This window comes from Passer montanus, unplaced genomic scaffold (assembly GCF_014805655.1).
Source record: "Passer montanus isolate IOZ18808 unplaced genomic scaffold, ASM1480565v1 scaffold43, whole genome shotgun sequence".
Lineage (NCBI taxonomy): Eukaryota > Metazoa > Chordata > Aves > Passeriformes > Passeridae > Passer > Passer montanus.
Window position 1 is genome coordinate 883015 of NW_024369151.1, and position 21554 is coordinate 904568.

General features: G+C 48.9%; 1 protein-coding gene across 9 annotated transcripts in view; it reads right to left on the reverse strand.

The window, feature by feature from the left end:
* The window catches only part of ZNF618 (zinc finger protein 618), a 148789-nt gene that overhangs the window by 34335 nt on the left and 92900 nt on the right, over positions 1 to 21554 (reverse strand). For 6 of the 9 annotated variants that reach the window (XM_039719916.1, XM_039719915.1, XM_039719920.1 and 3 more), the window contains exons 7-10: positions 11242 to 11325; positions 6074 to 6163; positions 3896 to 3973; positions 2828 to 2917 (exon numbers count right to left, since the gene is read on the reverse strand). In XM_039719916.1, the coding sequence (XP_039575850.1) occupies positions 2828 to 2917; positions 3896 to 3973; positions 6074 to 6163; positions 11242 to 11325 (342 nt within the window). The remainder of the gene's footprint in view (positions 1 to 2827; positions 2918 to 3895; positions 3974 to 6073; positions 6164 to 11241; positions 11326 to 21554) is intronic. The other 3 variants (XM_039719921.1, XM_039719922.1, XM_039719919.1) reach the window with 1 other exon arrangement.

The following is a 21554-nucleotide window of genomic DNA, read 5'->3' on the forward strand; positions in this document are numbered from 1 at the left end:
TCTTGTCAACCCCCCTGCTGTGGGCAGGGACCCAGGCTGCTCCCAGCCCTGTCCAGCCTGGCCTTGGGCACTGCCAGGGATCCAGGGGCAGCCACAGCTGCTCTGAGCACCCTGTGCCAGGGCCTCACCACCCAATTCCTCACTGGATACTCAGAATTTCTTCCCAAAATCCCATCTAACCCCACCCTCTAAGGGTGTGAAGCCATTCCCTCTGTTCTGTCACTTCATGCCCTGAACATTCTCTCTCCATCCTAAACAATGCCCAGCCCCAGCAAACGTGGTTCAATCAGCTCCATCTTACAGAGCAGCCAGAGCCTGAAGGAGGACAGGAATATCTCAGAACCACCCCCCCCAGGAAACTTCACTCAGAAATGTTTCTAAAACTGGGACAAATGAATGTGCCTGCTATCCACTTTTATTTTTTGGAAACGGCCTCTGACAGCCTTCTTCGAAAAAAGAGTGAATATGTTGACAGAAGCATAACAATATTATTTTTAAGAGTCATAGCCCAGTTCTAATTTTATGAAAAAGCCCCTACTCCTCATTCAGAAAAGGGAACTTTGGAAGGAGACATTTGGCATTAACAATTCCAGGGAAGCCCACAGCAGAGCTCTTTTCCAGACAGCAGCTATCCAGCAGCTCAGACCAGAAATTATCCTGCAAGATGCTATTGAAGCTGCAGGATATCATTCCTTGTTTTACCCATTTTCAATGACTTTTCATTCATTATGACAGAAAACCAGAAACACAGGCTCTGGAAGGGAAGCTTGCACTCCAGCAGAGACCTACACAGCTGAACTGGTGACTGAATTTTCAGCATTTGCCTTATAACCAGAAGAATGAGACCAGGATAAAGACACAGTCTCAGCTTTACTTCTTCTGACTGCAAGGACCAAAGAAAAGCCAGCTATGCTTTTCAAACAGCTGCCTCACAGGACCTTGGATTTTGGGAAGAGCAGAGTCTGAGCAGCAGAAAGGTGTGAGGATGTACTGGCCAGCCTGCCTTGGGAGCTCATCATGCCCTCTCCCATACCCTCACCAGGGTTAGTGGCTTGTCATTGTAAATCACAAATCTTAGGTCATGGGAACTAGAGGAAAAAAGAGGTTAAAAAAAAAAAAAGGAAAAAGAAAAGTTTATGGGGAGGGGGTTAAACCTTATGAAAATATTTTCTTGATCTGATCTTGAGTGTCCTCATAGTTAAAGATACTTGAAAGGACTGGAAACCCATCTGCCCAGCTCAGGGCCTTCTGATCCAACCTGCAGCAAGGGCAGCTTCTTTTCTTTTGCTGCAGAAATGATGGTGCAAGGATGGCTTCAGGCCCAGCACTCAGAACATGTCTCCTCCTGCAGAACTGAGGCAGGGCCTGGGGGGGCCACTGGAACTGCAGGGCCCACTGCAGGCACACCCCTCCCAGAGCTGGGGTTTCTTTCCTGCTGGACAGCCTGGACCAGAACCAGCAGCTCAGCTTTTTCTACAAGTGGTTGGGAAGGTGGAAGACATCAGTGGCAATAAATCACCTTGAAATGGGAAGCACTGGGAAGGCAAAAATTAGCTGGAGCTGAGCAAAGCTCAGTGCTCACTGCACTCTGCTCCTGAGCTCTCTGCAGGGGGAGCAGAGACCCCAGAGCCCTGCTGTCCAAGGGCCCCTCTGTGGCAGGAGATGGACCCACTGCTGTCACCTATGTTTTCAGCCTGAGGGCTGAAAACACCTCAGTGAAGAGGTGGAGCTTCCATGGGCAGGTAAGCACAAGAATAACTGCAATGTGTGCAATCACAAGCACTGGGGCAGGTCCTTCAGCAGATGGCAGGTAACAGAATTAGCTTTGTGATGCTGATGTTGGACACGTATTTTATGCCCTGCACCTTCTACCATGGTCCATATCCAAGCTTCAGAGAACCTGCATGGCACCTGTCAAGAGCCACCAAACCTTAAAAGTGACACTCTGGTGGACCATGTTCCCATAAACCCACGGGTGCCTCACTACAATCCCTTAAAAACCCGATTCCCGGGGATTTTGGGGTGGACGCGCCCCCTGGCGGCTGCAGCTGCAGGCTGATGAGCTCGGCTCGTCCCTCATCCCATCCCTCATCCTCCTCTCCATCACCCCAAACCCTGGAGCAGCACACCCCGGGCACCCAGCAAAGCTCAGGGCAGAGCTGGGAAGGGAGCAGGAAGTTCAGCTGTAAAGAACTTCTCTGCAGACTTTGAAAGTATTCAAATCCAGCAGATGGCAAAGATTTCTCTCAATGTGTTTAGTAAAATTTTGCACTGAATTCCACTGAACTGCTTGTTAAAGCCTCCTCCCCTCTGTGTGGGGAGTGCAGACCACAGTGCTGTGCAGTTTGTTGACAACTGCCTTGTCCTGAGCTCCCTGAAATAAATAATTTATTGAGTGTGATTCAGTAGCGAGCTGCTGAGATCACTTAAATTATTTTGAAACCAGTTTTACCTCACTGCTTGAAATAATTCCCCAGAAGCTCATAGAAAGATGCTTCTTCTCTAACACGTATGTTCAATTATTATTTAGGGGAGTATAAAAATGTTGTGCATCTCCTCAGCTAAACAAGAGCCTAAACCATCAAGCCCACAAGGAACATGTGTAGAATTCCATGGGCTGAGGTAGGAGCTCAGAGACATTCCAGACCTGACAGTGAACTGTGAGAAGGGATCCCAGCTCAGCTCTACATGATCTGTGTCCTGCCCACTGTAATCCCACAGCTCCAGGGCAAGGATCCCCAGGAGGGAGGTGTGTCCTGGCAGCCTGGTGCTCCCCGGAGCCCTGGAGGTGCCAGGCTGCAGAGGGCAGCCCTGCAGCAATACTCACTGATGGGGGCGTGCAGAGCCACGTGCTCTTGGTAGGGAGTGTAGTACTTGTACTGCTTGCCACAGAACTCACAGGTGTAATTGCCAGTTTCTGTGAAATGAACAAAGACAAAGGTCAGGCAGGAGGCCAGCCCGCTTACACAACCCCCAGCTCCTTTTTGCAGAGAAGCTGGTCAGGTCACACAAACATTCCTCATGCCTGGGGAACCTGCTTGCCCTGTAATCCACACATCCTTTTCCCAAGAAAGGAAACAGTGCAAAACAGAGGGATGGATCATGCATAAGAAGTCCAGCAGAACTGAACAAGCTTCACAAGATTACCCCAAAATTACAACAAGTATGCAAAACAAGGGAGAGAATCCAGTTCTAAAGTCTGTATTACAGGTGACACAGATCTGTCTTCTGGTTACAGGTCTGGGATGGACAACAGGAACAGTCAAACCAGGAAACAAGCAGTCACATTCAAGTATTAGAGAACTTTTATTTGGGATTGTGGAGTTCTCTTGCAGGAGAAGGGGCTTGGAGGAACTGTGTTCATTCCTGCTTTGGGGATAATGGAAATAATGGAGTGTAACCACACACTGGCACCTCCTCCTCTTGCCAGTGCTGGGAGTACAGAACTGGCAGCAAGCTGCGAGATGAAGGAAAATCCACGGATAATCAAATGATTCCAAAATGGAAAATTCAGGGAAATGCTTTGGCAAAATCTGGTGTTCTCTCTGTTTCCCTCCGCTCTGTTTGAGGACCCACCACAAAGGCAGTGTGAATGAATCACCTGCCAGCTCTCAGTGCACCTTCAAGCCCTCTCTCATCCCTGCCAGATTGCTTTTCCCTGGACTCCCCTCCCCTTCTCTTTGCAGAGCTCTTGAGCGGAACACATCACAAAGCTGCAGTTCTTAGGGCCAGGGCTGTTGGTGTTTGATGCTCCTTTGAGCCTGAACATACCTGTGAGTACCCAAACCCCAGCCCTGCTGTGTAACAATGTTTCCTCCTTTCTCTAGAGGTACTGCAACCAAAGGCAGTGAACCCCCGAGCTTCCCTTTTTATCTCAAACAAAAATAACTCTTACTTGGCCCAATCTTCTGGAAGGGTTCAGGCTCCTCCTCCTTCACCTCATCGGCAGCGATGACGGCCTGGTCGTAGGGGTCTGCAAGAGAACAGAACCAGAGGACAGCTGACAACACCTCAGCTTTGCCTTCTACAGCTGCATGGGCACTGAATGCTCCTGCACCTGTAATCACATTTCCATCTGTAACAGGACTGGAAAACAGGAATGATAAACCAGTGATCCCTCTGTCTGACTTTTCCCTCCTCCTCTTCCTCAGGTGCCCCAGGATTACCCCTGCTCCCAGCCCACTAACAGGCCTTGTGGGAATTAATGTTTAAAAAATGCAGAGAAAAACTGAATGAACACATGGCAAAGTCTGATCCATATTTCCTGATTTTCTTCCAGGGAATCTCCCCTCTAATGCTGCTGAACTGGCTGACAGTGGGCACGGCAATGCAGTCTGCAGGCACATCACCTATCAAATACCAACCTGGGATTTCTACCAGCTAACAGCACAGCTAGCAACAAATCACAACCCAACCCACTTTAGAGAAGAATTTGGTGCATGCCTTGAACAATTTACAAGATCACCACAGACATGAAACACCTGCTTCTTTGATTGTCTGAAGCCTGACCAAGTGTATGTGCAACAAAAGCCTGGTATCTGCTAGGGCTGGGCATCAACCTACTGGCTGTAGACACTGGGGAGGGAGAGAGGATGCTCCCTGTCCCACTGCAATCCCTGACAAAACTCCTTTGACTCTTACAAGTTCAGAATCGACCTGCTGTGTCTGAACTACTGAATGCTTGAAAAGGTTTGTGAAATAAAGCACACAAAGGAGCTCGGCTTACCTGCCCGGTTTTCTGGGGCCCCTTCCACACTAAAAACTAACACAGAATAGAAGAAGGAGGGGAAGAAACAGAACAGAAATTAAATCCTCTCAAATGGTCTTGCTTTCCTCCTGCATTTCACATACTGCTGCAGCTCATTTCAGCCCCACTGAACAAACCAGGCTTTGTGCCCCAGTCCCTCCTCTTCCCAGCAGCATCCTCACAGGACCTGGTTGAGCATGCCCAGCCCTAATACACACAGATGCTCAAGGCCTTTGTTCTGACCCTGACACGGCCCCAGGTGGAGTTCAGGTGCACAGCTGCCTCACCTCTGCATGTGCTGGAACACAGCAGCCCCAGGGAGGAGCTGGGACACTCCTTGCACACACATGGAGCCTTTTCCAAGCCCTCTTGTGGCCCTCGGTAGAGCTCCCTGAGATATTTCTCACTGAGGCAGCCACATTCCCCTCACAGTGACTGTCAGTGCCACTAATTTTCTTCTGGCTCCCCACAGGAGGAAGGGAGCTGGCAGTGGTGCCCTACAAGAGAACACTGGCTGTCCCTAGAGCACGTTCAGATGCCCACACATTCCAGGTAAACACAACCATTTTTTTGGACAGCCATGTGAAAAAACACTTGCTTTTCTGAGACAGCCCAGCCATTCAAAACCTGCTGCTCTCCAAGCAGCCTCTTTCTAGAACTCTCCTTTGCCAAGTGAGGAGCAGTACTGTCAGGCTTGCAGCACACACAGGGAAGGTCTGGAGTATCTGTGGGCTCCCAGCTGAGGAGCTTTAGATACTCAGTAAGCAGGGTGTAAGCCAGCATGTTGGTATTTCATTTTCCCCAATGAAGAATAAAGAAACACTGCTTCTATCCAAATGTCACTAGCATAGGCCGTATGTACAGTCACCCTTTAAGGGCCACTGACAACTTCATCACAGTCATTAAGAAAAATGAAAGTTCCCAACTCTGAAATCTGAAATATTTCACAGAGAAGTATGTTGGGAACAAACCTGTAAATTCAGAAACCAAAAAGCAACCAACTTCTTCCCAGCAAATAATCAGGCTGACCATTTACCTTGAGGTACTCAGTCCCAGGATCTCCATCCTAACCATGAACCTCACTGCAGACACACTGCAAGGTCCCCTGGTCCCAGCACAGGTGTTGTTTGTATGCACACAGAGAGAATCAGGCACAGCAAACTCCTTCCTGCAGTGCCTGTAGACTGTGCCTCCATGGCACAGAGGTGACCCATGCAGTGCCACGTCCTGCACAGCACAGGCCACACGCTCCTGCAGAGCCACATTTTGCTTCCCCAAAGACTTCTCAGCCTAGTTCAGGTGTCTGAGTGTCAAAACATTACTCACCATCCACGGCATGTAGGTCTCTGTGCTCTTGGAAGCAGCTATAGTATTTATATTTTTTCCCACAAATGTCACACGTGTACCTAAAATTGTCTGTAGGAAGAAGAAAACAGACCAGTTTAGAAACTCTGAGGTGAAAAGCAAGCACTGCCACTACACTGGTCACCCCCATGCACTGACACATCCCACGTGCTCTGTCAGGTCTCTAAGGCACACAAACAACCACTGCAACACTGTTCCCCCTGCCCCACACTCTATGGCTTGGGGCATTTTCTGATTTATTTCCTCTTCAGAGAGCTCTGCTCTCCAGGGCAGACCCCACAGACCTCACAGCAATGAGGATGCAGGGCAGCAAGCCCTGCTGGCATCTCCTTTGGAAGTTCAGGGCTCAGCAAGTTCAGGGACAAGCAGCTGTTGGTCAGGATGGGGACAAAGGGGCAGAACTAAGCACAGAGCTGATATGAGCTGATAGAAACCAAAGCCTTAATACACCAACTTTAACATAGGCTGGATGTGAGCACAGTCCTGCTTCTCACTGCTGCTGTTTACTGAGTCCCATCAGCACCCAGGATCTGTCAGAACCAGCAAACCCAGGAGACCCAACAACCCAAGGCACTCAGGACAGTAAGGTGCTCAGAGAAGGGAGGGCTGATGAAGCTTCATTTCATATCCATCACTTCATCCCAGCATCAACCAACCCTTCACCACAGCTGAGTGGGGCAGACAGATGTAAAACATCTCCAAGTCTTTACAGATCTGGTTTGTTCTGAATGGGGATCCGTGTCTTTAGCTCAGCTATCACACCAGTGCATGAGGAGGATTCCCTGGTCAGCTTGGTGGGGTGCTTCCCCCTCTGCTGCCTGACACACCCTGGGGTGCATTTCCTGAGCAGTCACCCCACCTGTCAGACAACCCAGGCCAATGGCTTGGTGCTATGAGCCCACAGCAAAGTGGCAAACATTATAAAGTCCAGGGCAAACACAGTGAAACACATCGGTTGTACAGCCACAAAGGATCTTGAAACCAGTGTGTTTCCTTCCCAGCAGGAGCAAGGAGTGCAGGCAGCAGCTCCCAGGGCTCCACAGAGGACCTACCATTCAGGGAGCTGCCCTGCAGCAGTGTAGCTGTATCCATGTATCCCTACTATCAGCAAAGTTAAAGCTTTGTCTTTACCTCTTCCATGCTGTGTTCAAACACACCAGACTGTGCACATTAATAAAGCTTTCATTTTACTTCTCCATCACTTTACTTTTAAAATTACTCCCTATTTTAAGCTATGATATATTGGTACAGTGTCATCACTCACTTGGGTTCACTGCTCAGTCCAGCAGCACATGGGGCTCAGCACTAAATAAAGGATCACTGTCACCCTTTATTCAGAGTGACTGTAGAAGCTATGATGATCTAGCAGAGAAAACTGCCAAATCTAAACAGTGTTAAACAGCTGGGCACTGGAACTTTACTTCTGTCATAAAAAAATATCTGTATCTTAATCAGAGCACAGCAGGGATAAACTGGAGTTAAGGGGTTTTTAGAAGCCTAGGCTGGACAAGAAGGAGAAAGGGACTCTGCACAGACAGTGCATGGCTTGAGGGAGAGGAGGAGGAGCAGCAGAACACACCTGTAAGAACACTCTGGGGCAGAAGCACTGGCAAGTCACATTGAACTGTGTTTGTTCCATTATGTGATCTTGTGCAGGCTCCTTCTGTGGCCACAAAACAGTGGTGAGGGCCTCCCTCTCCCACAATGAAGAGGATCAATGATTGCTGCTAAGTATCTGTGTAGCTGTTCCAAACCCCCACCCCGACAACTAGCACAGTCAATCAGCAAGTCAAGTAGCAGAGACTCCTAACTTGGCATCAGTCCCACCTCGATGGGTGTCCCCAAACCAAGGAACCAACCTCCTTTTTGAAGTGGAATGAGCTCTACAGGACCAACTGAAGATTAACTCTTCAAAGCAGTCCCAAAGACCAGGCACTTTCATGTTGAGAGAACAAACTATTATGGCCTTAGTTCGGAAGAAAAGAGCTCAGTAAATAATAAGACTTGTTAGAATAGAAGAAAACTAACTAACACACCATCTCACAGGGCCAGGCACGGCTACCTGTGGTCCCTGTCACACAGGGGGATCTTAATGTCCTGTCCCCAGCACAGCCCATGCTGGGTGTGGGCACTTCTTCCCTTGGCAGTGCAGAGAGCATGGGACATGTAACAAGTGTAACAGCACAGCCTCAGAGAACAGGGGTTTGCTGGGTTGTTAGGGGACTGTCCCCACAGGCAAAGGATGTCCAGGATTACAGAGAAGTAAGAATTTGTTCCAGCTGGTCCAGCTTGGCACTGATCTCCTGGGCTCTGTAGGAGAGAACACCCAGCAAGGAGTGGCCAGCCTCAGAGACAGGAGCTTTACAGAGAATTCACAAAGGGCTGTCCATGTGCAGCCAAGCTTTACCTCTCTGAACAGCAGTCCCTGCTGAGGCTGCTCCCAAGAGTCAGATCCCCCCTCCTCATCCAGTACAGCCATTTCTGCTGATGGCCTTCCAACACACCCAGCACTGACCCCAGCAGACACTGCTTTCTCAGCAAGAATCTCCCTGGGCAGAAGCAGCCCTGCAGTACCACTTCGAATCACAGAATCTCCTGGGCTGGAAGGGACCCACAAGGATCAGACACCCCAACAATCTCAGAGCATTGTCCAAACGCTTCTTGAGCTCTGTCAGGCTGTGCCCACAGGGAACCTGTCCTAGGGAAGTTTTCCTGCTGTGTGTTATAACTCCTACCCCAAAGTATCCAGCTGGGGCACAGTATCAGTACCTGTAACACTGCCATGAGAAGAGCTGCAAGGGACTCCAGGCACTCAGGTGTGGCTGCAAATCCACACTGAAACCATCCCTAAACCTCTGCACAGGATCCAGACAGCTAACACTACCTAGGCAAGTTTGCTCAGATTCAAAGTCTCTGCTGTCATCAGGGGCTGCACCTCAAGGCTCCACCCAAAGCACAACCACAGCAGCAGGCACTAACAGGGCAGGGAAGGACACTGCTCAGTCCCCAGCACATGGGGTCAGTGCTGGCCCTTACTGGGATTCACATCCTTGCTACCAGCTGAGCAATGGCCCTGCTGCAAACACAGACCTTCAAATGCTCCAAAGACATCTGCTCAAACCCCAGACTCCTCTTTGTCCTTCATGCTCAGGAACCTTTCCAACAGGAGCAGGGATTCCAGAGAGAGGTCTAGTGAGTACCAGCTGTACTTATTTAGTCAGGTCACAATTCATCTTTAACACACAGGCACCTTAATAAACCTTAATAGAGCACTTTATCTTGCTAGTGGTAGAAAAGGCAAGGCACAGCCTCGTTACAAGGCAGCTCCTCAGCTATGAAGGACTGGCACACTCAGTTGCAAATCAGCAGGTTTTTCAAGTACCCCAAGAAATAACTCCATGGGGCCTGAAGGAAGTTTTGACCACTCTGCTTGCAAGTGGATCCCAATAAAGGAGAGAGAATGAGCTGCTCTTCCTTCCCATCTCCAGGAGCTGCTGCCAGCTGGCTCCAGTGGCGTGTCCAGCACTCACTGAGACTGGCTGAACCTCCTGCCCCAGGGCTGAGCTCAGCTCTCTTCCCAGATCCTGCATTCAAGATTTGGAGAATTTTTGTTGGTTTGATTCACATATTCCCCAGAGAAGGAAGCACATATTTCATTTTGGCAGGAAAGAGAAGGCAGAGAACACATGCCCAGCACTGGCAGCCAAAATGAGACACTTCTTTCCTTAGGACACTTGGCCTCAGTGGATTTTGCTTTAGACACCCAGGAAGGGAATAAAAGCAATCAGAAATGTGTTGAAAGGTCAGGAGCTCTGTATCACTAAAAATACATCTAGAAATACAGATCACCTAACCCACCCTCCTAAGTGCAGCAATACCTGTACAAAAGCTGGGTACAAACTGATTCCTACTGGGCTCCAAGAGCTCTGCACAGCATCCCAGAAACCCAGACTGGAAACAGCCCCATCCAGCTGACATCCCTGCAGTGCTGCCAGCACAGCCCACAAAGAGTCCCAAACCATGGGCTCTCCCCACAGCAGCTTCAGGAGCTCCTCAAGGACCTGTCCAAGGTGAAGAACAATTTTCACCTGGCCCAGAATTCACACTGAGCTTTCAAGAGGCAGAAGCCATAAAAGGCACTTGATAGAGGAGCTCTCAGCTACTGGCACTCAGCAGACACCCTGGAATCCTATTGATCCTACTCTGGCAGAGCACTACAGGAGCAGCTGTCTAGCAGGGACAGTCTCCACATGTGGAAGGGCAAAACTGCTGATTGTAAACAGATCACAACAGCCTTCTGAATTCTTCCTAACACCCAGAAGTGCTGCAGGTCCCTGTCAGGATAAAAGCAGGAAGATTACAAGAGAGCAGTCTGGACAGCACTGCTTGTCCTGCTCCATGATCAGGGTGGCTCCTTTGCACCAGCAGGTTTGGGAATGGCAAAGGAAGCACCCAACATAAGGAATTCTATTCTAAATCCTACATTCTATGACAATTCCACATAACTCATTCACCTTGGCAAATGAGGTTTCTCAAACATAAACTCCAGGAGCATGAGTGGGGCAGTGGACTACTTACAGCTGCAATACATTTATGTCACCTCTCTATTTGAGGCTGTGATGTTTCTGGCCCCAGAAAGGTTTTCTGAGTGGCGTTTAAGTGACCACAAGGGATCAGCATCACCCCTCCAGCTTTGGCCAGGGGATCACAGGACAGTTGATGACCTGCTCTGATCCTTGGTTTCACATTCCTTGTTTCCTGAAAATCTGCTGGCAGATGCTCAAGTCCTGCTGTGACAAACCCAGAGGGCTGGAGCTGGGGAATGGCTCTGTGGCAGTACCTGGAAAAAGCATCACCTTTCCTGGGATATCTGCCTCACAGGAAGGAACCATGAGCAACACCAGCACTCTTCAGGAAGAGCCAGCCCCCATTACTAATCCACCTGTGCAAAGAAACAGGAAAGGATGGCATTTTCTGAGGAACATGCTGCATGCTTCGCACTGGCAAACACCTCTCCAAGCTGTGTCCAGGGCACACTCTACCTGAGCAGCCTCCCTGGAAGACCCAAAGTGCAGCTAATGCTTCCTTACAATACATCAGGGAAAAAACAAAACATCTGGGACCCTCACTTGTTTCTGTGGATTCCACCCAGGGCAGCACAAAGACAGCTCTGGAGAGAGGCTTCTTCTCCCTTTCCGCAGCCAGAGGGGCACCTAGATGGAAAGGAACACATTTATGGCTTCCTAAGCTGGCAGAACATTCCCCGCGCAGGCTCACAGACAATTCCTTTGACCTGAGCCTTTGGCATCTTTTGAGGATTCCTTCCAGACTGGCAGTGAGGAGAGGCAGAGTCAGGGCTGGAGCCAGGAGCACAGACCCCCCTCTCCTCCCCGCTGGAACTGTGCCTTGCACACAGGTTACAGCTTCACAGAGGCATACACAGCCAGGGACAGAGCTGCCAGTAAAATCAGCTTCAATTTACATCAGAACACTGCTTAAAGGTGTCTAATGGCAAAATTCCTTGAAAAGGGAGCAGGACTGAGCCCAAAGTCAGCAGCAAACCCTTAAGAGGATTAAAGTACCCAGAGTTACATTAGTAAGGATTAAATAACAATAAAATCCAGAATTCTGGAAAGGACAGAAACCCTCTCACACAAAGGCACAAGCCAGATCCTAAATGGGGGTAAGGAAAAAAATTTTCCCTGTGGGCAAACTATTTCAGGATTACTGAGTTCACAATAATTTATTTCTTTCCCACAAACATTTGGCCTCTGTCAGAAACACTCAGGAACACAGGAGACATCAAGGAACACACTGGATTAACACTGTGCTTCCCATGCTTCATACAAGGGCATCCTTGGGGTGCAAACTGCCAAGCCAAGAATAATCCCAAACCCTCACAGGGAGGGGTCAAATCCCCTGAAATGACCCAAAAATTGGTGCAAGGTGCTGGCTCACCTTCCAGCTGGCAAGGGCTAAATGGCAGGTGAGAGGGCACGGAGCCACAGGCTCGTGCTTGCCTTCTCCATGAAGGATTCCAGGGCCATTCCAGCTCCTGAGAAGAGCTGCTACAGGTGCAGTCAGGAGCTACAGGGTTGAATTACCCACAGCAGTTTTTAAGCTTTCAAGTCGGTGGCCAGAGGAATCTATAAATTCTGTGATATTTTATTGAAACCATGTGTCAGCTGAATGTATCACAACGGAGATTTCACTGCACACCATCCAGGCCTGGATGTAATCCTACCAGGTTTGGAAACTCGATGCCAGACTACCAGGAATTTCCCTGCAGAGGGGAATATCCTGGTTTAATTTTTGAGAGAATTAACCCTTGTTCAGAATAGTCTGATGATCAGAAACTCTATTATTTGTTTTAAATGTTTTGGGGAAAAGGTGTTTTGGACACTACTTACTGGGTGCTGAGAGACATTCTCAGGATGTTACACATCAAAGAATTTCCTTCTCCCTCAGTTAAAAGTATGCTCTGGTTGAATCCAAACAGACAGCAAATATCAGCCATTTGAAGCAAAAATATTAATATTTTGCAATTATCCCCCAAATCAGCATAATGGAGCCGGATATTGAGGCTCCATGATAGAATTCAGACACACGAGACAACATAACAACATGAGCAGAGCCTGTCTCATGCTGCCTCATTCTGGTGTCACTTCAGGGCAGGGCAGGGTTCTTTTTGTGTAAATTCAAAGTGTAAATAAGGATAAGGTACAGAATGGTCTAATCAGTGTCTTAAGGTGTTACTCCCAGCAATCTGACAATGACTACCTCAATTTGCACAATTAAAAAAACAGCTGTACTTGAACCTACATAACCTGTAAATGAGGAAAGATTTATCTTTCTATCAGTAAGGATCTAAGAATGGTGAAGAAGTGAAGCAGTCCATTCAGCCCACAATGTGGAGTTCTGCATAACACACAATAAAGACAATTTGATTTTAAAGCCCCTTCTGGAGTAAAAATGGTTTGGCTGGGAACACACCATTCATCTGTCTCACAACTGCTTGGATTAAATGATGTAGCACTGAGAGTTTCATAAAAGAAAAGCAAACCTCGCCTGACTTTTTCCTATTAATTTGTCCAGGACTAGAAATTTTATTCATGCTGTGATTTCCAGATGGGAATTCATGTGGATTATCACTGCCTGGTTTCCAAAGTGGAAAGAAGAAGTGCTAGTTAAATGACTGAGCAGCATTGAAGAAGAGATCCTGACTCCATAAAACTTCTTAATGAACAAAATGAAATTAAATTAAGCCAGGAGGATGCAGGATCCTCCTACTCACAATCTTGAGGCAAACAAGAACACCAACCCTACTTAGGCTGAAAGCAGAAGGTGTGGGGAAGGTGATCCCTGTATTCCTCTGCCTTTCTGGTTAGGAAGATCCTTAGGAGGGAAGCTACTGAGAATTCAAATACTTAAAATACTGAAGGTGTATGGGTTTATTTGCTATTCAGGTTCAACATTGCTGAGATGCCAACAAGCAGCTGAACAGAAAAAGATCAGGCTGAAAGAAGAATTTGGAATAATCCCTGGTATGGCTGTTGTACACCTCTTCTATTGCTAAATTCCAACCCACATTGGAGGATGGAAGGTGCATCCTGCACTGGATATACCAGAGATGTATTTCTGCCTTCACTAAAACTCTCCTGGAATCTGAGGACAAACTGAGGGATGACCAGAACAGTCTGGTATTACTAAAAATCTTATCCTCTTTTTATTGAAATAAATATATTTCTCTATCATTTTCCTGCCTAGGAACTTTGTAAGAGATTTGTTTCTAAATATCAACATCCAGATTTCTGTAAACATGGTCTATTTGTGCAGCATCTGAGAAAGAATTGCATATTAGCAATTTTCTATATAAGATCATCTGAAGTTCACAGAATTTTAGACAACCTGAAAAGCTCCTCTTCTAAAATCTCTGATTAAAACTACCCAGAGAGACACTGCTCCTCTCCAGAGCTACGGAACTGCAGGACTTGCAGCACATCAAACCCTCCAGTGTGTGTCCTGTTCCTGAGTACATCTTTAGGACTTGGATGGAAACACACTGGATATCCAGGAACTGTTCCAAATTTCACCCACCTCAGACAGAGGACAGGTCACAGAATTACAAAATATTCTGGGTTTCAAGGGACCCACAGGGATCATTGAGTCCAGCCCCTGTCCCTGCCCAGACCCCCCACCAACCCCACCCTGGGCATCCCTGGCAGCGCTGGCCAAAGGCTCCTGGAGCTCTGGCAGCCTCGGGGCCGTGCCCATTCCCTGGGGAGCCTGGGCAGTGCCAGCACCCTCTGGGGGAAGAGCCTTGCCCTGAGCTCCAGCCTGACCATCCCCATCTGGGGATAAGTACCTCCAATAGCTCGGGTTTTAAAATCAAAATTTCTTCCCACTGCAAATCCCTGAACTAAGTTTCTTATTATTTTCTTAATTCTTCCTCTTGCACTGAAATTTTTCATCCTTGGTCTCAGCCCATTGGTCACTTACATGTGCAGATCTTGTTTGGCAAATGGGAATCTAAAGAGACTTTGCCTACTTAAAATGCAAACACATTAGGAAAATAAAATCCATTTTTACAGTTCTCCCCGAGGAGCAGGAGAATTATTAAATAAGAGCACTGGGAAAATGAATCAGGCAGTTGTAAATGATTCATGGGTCACCATGGTGGCTGCACGTGGGTGTGCACACACAGAGCACACACTGTATTACACTTTTCACTGGGGAAGTGTCAGTGAGCACAACAAAGCAACTTCCTGGGCTTTGCTCTGCTACCCCCCAGAAAGTAAAAGAAATCAAAAGTTACATTTACTTTAAGGAAACATTTATGTTGCAGATTAATCAAGAAACAGAGATGCTAAATGTTCTTCCTCAACCATAAATTAACACCAGCAAACCACCTCCGCATCTTCCTATCCCTGTCAGAACTTTACAAACACCATATCCTGTATGAGTAAGGTGTGGGCAAGAAAACCTTAATTTTGACTATATTAATTTCATGGTTTAAATTCACAACCCTCCAAATGTTTTTGCACATGCGAGGCGTTAGCACTGTGCCTCCACAGTTAACATTTGCAAGGCGTATTCCAGCCCACATCCCTGCTTCTAACCTTTCACTGCTTTTCCAAATAAATTCTTTCTTAGGCTGAACTTTCTCACACTTAGTCAGAACCCAAAGGGGAATATGTTTTTAAAAGATCAGATCAATCTTTTTTATTTATGGGATTCTGAAATATTTACTGCGTATTCGGTCTTGGGGAAAAAAAATTCCACTTTCTTTTTTTGCTCACTGTAAGTGCAGTGGAGACACACATAGGTGTATACCTGTGCCCAGGTGGTGAGTTTGAGGGCATCTGGCTGAGAAACTGGAAAGGAAAATGTTCTGTTTGCTGCCTACAAAATCCTTAGATCCAGTGAACATTAGTGACCCCCTCCCACCAACTGTCCTGTCTTAGCCCAGCACCCAGGTACACACAATAGGTATGAGCAGCTACAAATGGGGAAGAAGAAAGTAAATTCAGGATGTCTTTATATTAAATACATATATTTTATTAAATTTTCAGAAGTACTTATTCTGAAGATAATTTTGGCACCTCCTGCCACCCTATTTATCCTTAACAGCAGTTCTTTTTAACCCTGTGACACTGCAGCAGGTGCTGTGCATCCCTGCCTTCCTTGGGATTTGCTCCTGAGCTGCTCATCAGGCTGTGTGGTGGCATTGTGTGACAAATTCCAATGACCACATTTTGCTTCTCCTGCAGCCTGAGGGTGATCTGAAACACCCAAATATATCCTCACCTGTGAGATGATATTTGTGATTTTCAAAAATTACTGTCAAGCAAGAAAAGGGGGCTCAACACAACAGAAAAGCCAAGAGACACAAAGAAAAATCAGGCTGTGTTATTTGAGATCAGGTGGGATTTTGTGGGGTGTAGCCCAGGAGTTTCCAGTCTGTGGGGCTGGTCACAGTGAGCATTAATATTCTCTGACAGCTGCCCCTGTTTATGCCAGGATTTCAGGCACGAAAGAAGGAGGCTGGCAGGGATGCTCTGGGCTTACAGACAGGATCTGTACGCTGGGCTCTGAAGCATCTCCCAAAACCGGGAGGTGACTGGAGAGCTGTGCAGGATTAACCTGCTGGCAGGATCAGCACTGGGATCTGCTTTTGAGGAACAGCACAAAATCCAGCTGTGCCTCTTGAACAGAACTGCAGGTACACAGAAGCAGGAAATGGAGACAGAAGGGCTGGGATCTACCACCAAACAACCATGAGTGTCTCCCAGCCTCCAGCAAATGTCCCTGAAGTGTCTTAGGAACAACTGCAACAGCCGAGGCATGGAAACGAGCAGAGCAGTAGAAGTGGCTTGTAGGGAAGCTCTTTTTCCACGTTGTTTTCCTGCCCATCCCCCAGATGGTGTCACAGTACAGCCTGGGAGCACAGCCTGCTTTAAACTGCAGCTTGCTTGTGATGGCCCTCAAAAAAAGTGTCACCAGGGAGAACTCACACTCAACCCCCACTGTCAGCAAGCTGTCCTGATTCAGCCAGCCTGACTGACATGCTGGAGATCAAGGCTCCCGAAAGCACCACATCCTGATTCTTCCCACTTTTAACAGTGCTTTATTTAAAGAACCCAGTAATGACAGGATTCTTCCCTAGAATATCAATCAGCACTGCTCCCCCAGATTCGGGAATTCTCCCCTGGAAGAACACTCATGAAGTCACAGGCCACTAACCAGACATACCTGACGTTAATGCATCAGCTGTACTCTGAGATACCTTCAGCTTTTAGCAATCCTTCCTGCCCACTTCCCTGTGCATTTTCTGGTTTCTTTCCCAGGGCACAGAACTGCAATCCAAGCGTTGTGCCCAGCACTAACTGGGCTGCAAGCCCAGGGACCTGCACTTTATTCCAATGACACTCACCCCTTTGTTGCCTCTGGCAAGTCACTTTCTTTCTATCCTGCTGCTTCCTGCCTGCCTACAGAATTCCAAACTCCTCTGGGAAGTGATCCCAGGCTCAGCCAGGCAAAGGGCTTAGAACTACTATGGACTGGGAGCACTACCTGCTGTATCTGTTAACATTTGGTATTTTGGCATTGAAAGGCCATTGCTGAGGTGAAATGAGGCACGTGTCATATTAACATTTGCCAGAGCAACCTGAGTTCTGCCCTGGGCTGGTCTGAAGAGATAGAGCACTGTGAGAAAGAGCAGCAGTGAGCAGGCAGAGCAAAGCCCTGGTGCCTACACACTCTCAGGTGAACTTCATGGGCAGCCCTAAAACTCAGTTCCCCTTCAAGCTCTGCAAGCCAGTTATGGTTACTCTGAAGATGCTCCTGTATACAAGCTCCTCTTTCCTACACAGAAAAGGATGGCACCACACTTCAACAGGCTGAATGTTCCAGCCACAGAATCAGAATCCCAGTGGAAGGGACGTCTAAAGATCACCTTGTTCCACCCCCTGTCATGGGCAGGGACACCTCCCACTGTCCCAGGCTGCTCCAAGCCCCAGTGTCCAGCCTGGCCTTGGGCACTGCCAGGGATCCAGGGGCAGCCACAGCTGCTCTGGGCACCCTGTGCCACGGCCTGCCCATGCCAGGGCCTCCCCACCCTCCCAGGGAACAATTGCTTCCCAATATTCCATCCAACCCTGCCCTCTGTGATTCTGTAGCTGTGTCCCCAACCTGGGACATGTGCACTGAACACAACCCACTGGACAGCACCCAGTGAACACAGCCCACCCCACAGCCTGGCACAGTGCAAACACCAGATCAGCCTCAGCAGTGTCCCTGCCCCCACAGGGCCCTGGATCCCCTCTTGCCCCTGGGTTTATTCATCAACCTGTCCTGATGCCAAGAATGTCTAATGGAATGTGAGCAGCAGGAGGGAGACTGTTTGTTCCAGTTGGTAACTCCCCTAAACATGACTGGAATTCCCATGGAGAAGGAGAGCACAGACCCAACCCAAACACTTTCCCTGAGGACTTCCCAGAGTCTGGAGCAAACCACACAGGCGTATGAGCATCTCAGAAAAGACCTCCAGACTCTTATATGGGAACAGTCAGTGACCAGGTGTCAAACTAGCCACACCTGTCTAGAAAAAGATATTAAATAGACAGTTTTCTCACAATCCCCTCTTCTTTTCCTCATCCCTGCCAGTTAAAGTTGGTAGCAGTCAGAGAAGTCTCTTTAACACATTAGCACTGTGGGGTTGCATTGTTTTCTTCTCTCTCATGTGGGAATTGTGGTCTTGGACCATGAGCCAAGGCTCAAAAAGGAGCTCCCAAAGCCATGCAGACGTGTCCCTGTGAGCACATCCCCTCCTCACCACCACAGAGCTGTGGCTCTGCAAGAATGCATCCAAAAAAATAAAGGGAGTCCCAGAGACACCATCTATTGACTATAAACCCCAAAGACTGAAAATAACCAACTAAATGCAACAGTTTTTCCTCAAGTGAGTCTTCAAAGTTCTTTCACAACTGGAAAGTCGAAACACCACTGTCTCCTCTTCAGGCAGGCAGGGAACAAACAACAGCTCTCAGCTGAGTCCCAGCTGGCCCCCCAGCTCCCTTCCTCCCAGGAAGAAAAATGGCCAGGATGGGCCTTCCCCAACAGCCCCCCTGATCACAGCCCCTCAGACCTGAAGGCAAGGGCACACTGGGCCTCACCCCCAAGTCAGTCCCTCATGCTTCCACAGCCCAGGCTTGCACACCCAGACTTTGCCTCCCACCACAGAGCTGCTGTTCCAGGGCAGCCCAGGAACAGAGCACAGCCCAGGTGCTCTGCACAGGCAGCAGCTGAGATGTCACCTGGCACACAAGGCTGCCTTCACCAACACTCCTTGGGTGACCACTGGTGGCTGTGAGTATCAGCTGGCTCCAGCAAGTGACCATGGAGAAAATCTGATCAGCTTTTCCAAGCCTGCAGTTTGTGATGTGAACACACATCACAAATGTGTGTCATGTTTTGTAATGTCATATAATGTAGTTATTGTGCAGTTATTATGAACCAATCCAGGGCCCCACTGCTGGTCCAGGGACTCCTCACTCACAGGTTCAGGATGGATGCAATCCATGCCCCACAGAAAAGCACAGGAGAGAACCCTTAAATACTGAGAAATTTTGGGAGAGGGCAGCAAACCATGCCTGCAGAGACCATGAATGCAGCAGTTCCCAATGAGATAGAAATAGCAGAGGAAGACTGGAACAATGCAGACATCTGTAAGAGAGAGTGTGTAAACAGGCAGACTGGGTCACAGAGAAACAGCAGTGCAGCAGCGGGCAAAGCAAAAATAGCAGGAAAGGAAAGATAAATAAAAAATTCCTAAAATATAATGAAGAGCAAACAGACTGACAAGGAAACAAGAGAGCCATTGAGTGGAAAAATGAGAAAAGACATGCAGAAGCAACGAAGGTAGGCCAGGGATTTAATCCAGCCTCAGAGAGGAAGGCACAGGGAGGAAAGAAGAGAGCTGAGTTGTTTCACTGCAGCATGAAGACGGAAAAGGAAGATGGTTCTGTCAGGAAATTACAACCATGTGCACTTAGGCACAGCAGCACCACCCAGCAGTCTCACATCCACTCTGCAGGACAGGTGACATGTCCAGGCTGTCCCTCCAGCAGGGCACGGCCATGGTGGATCCTTCTGCTTCTGCTCCCCCACCATTCCCCATCTCCCAATTCTGGTGGCTTCCATCTCTTTCAGCTAGATGAGACGATTTTGGGATATGAGTGTGGCAGGTAAAAAGTAATTCCTGCACAGGGAATGGGGTTGGACCCTGCATGAAGATGGAAGCAGTTCCGGCCCCTCCTACTGCTCCCTGCTCCATCTCCAGTGCCACCAAAGCAACTCCTCGAGAGGCAGGTGTAGGGAGCAGCTGCTTCTCGTTGTTCTCTCCCAGACTTCTGCCCATGATGTTCCCTTCTCCCCCTCTCTCCAGGACCCAGACACCACAGAAGAGGCATTTACATCCACAGAAATCCTTCTATAGCTCCAACAACATCGAGCCTGCCCACACAGCAAAGGTGTGAGCCCTCATGTCTTTTTCTCGCTTCACACCTCACTCTGCCCTATCTTTTCCAGCCAAAAAACTTCCCACAACAGGTTGGAAAGGGAGAAGCCGACTTATGGAGAAAACCCAAATCTTTCTTTGCACAAGGTGGTTCCCAAGCTCTGGCAAAAGTACCCAATACCCAAACAGCAAGCCCAGGATGCACACAGCCTAGCCCAGAACATAGCCATGCCTGCCAGCAAAATTCAGAGCAAGGGAGCCAGGAGATGAGCCTGGAAAGCCTCAAAGTATGTAAAACACCAACAGGCAGCTGAGCAATGGCTGAAAGAGAGACACCAAAGGAGGTGACAGGAGGCTGGGAAGGAGTTTCCGTGCCCTGCGCAGAGCTGGACTCTGTCAAGGGAAAGGCTCAGCTGCAGAGCCCAGCCTCCCCTGTGAGCAGTACACTGTGTGTACACAGATGTGGGATGGCTGCTAGCTACTGAGATGTTTCAGCTCAGGGCTGAGGACCTCCATTCCCCACCTGCAGTGAAGTCAGTCCTGCTTCCTTTTGCAGACAGAAAGCCAAGACCCCCCCATGCTAATGCCAATTGTGCACCTATCACAGAGCACAGTGAAGAAAGAGTTCAGAAAAGGTAGTCTGGTTGTACTTTTTATTTTTCTTACTATTATCTAACATTTCTAAACCCACCCAGGGTAAGTCTGGTGCTTCCGAACTGCTGTCTGCAACCACCAATGTTGGGAACTCACCTTTCCAGGGGGAATCATGGCTCTCACCTAAGACATAGATAACCCAGGTGGGCAGAGCCCTCAGGAGATCTCTGCTCTGACCTCCTGCTCAAAGCTGAGTCTGCTCTCCAAGCTCAGTCCTGGTTACTTGGGACTTTACCCAGGCTGGTCTCCTAAACAGCCTCAACCTCTCTTCTCTCCGCTTCATGCCCATTATCTCTCAGTTCTCCCGACACCAGCAACTGCCGGGCCCCACCTTCCCACCCACCCTCACAGCGGCCATGAGTGTGCCCCGAGCTCCCTCTGGCGCCACCTCTGCCCCGGCCCTCTCTGAGCTTTGGGCCGGCTCTGGCTCTCCCTCCCCGGGGCTGGGGCACACACCCCAGACTGCAGGTTTAGGGTTTAAAAATCACACAGGGCTGGACGCCGCTAGAGGCTGGCAGTGCCCTGCCCCTCCCCGGCAAAGGAGGCAGGGGGAGCTCCGCTCGTGGTGCCCTCATAGCGCTCACTGGGCAATTCCCGGGGCACCGCGTCCCCTTCGCGGGGGAGACAGCGACAACCGTCCGAGCTGCTGGGCCATGAGGGGCGCGCCCCCGTGCCCCGAGAAACCTCCAGGCCGTGAGGAGAGACCCCCAGGCCGTGAGCAGCGGCCCCCCCGTGCCGTGAAAGCCCCCGAGCCGTGCCCGCGGCCCCGCC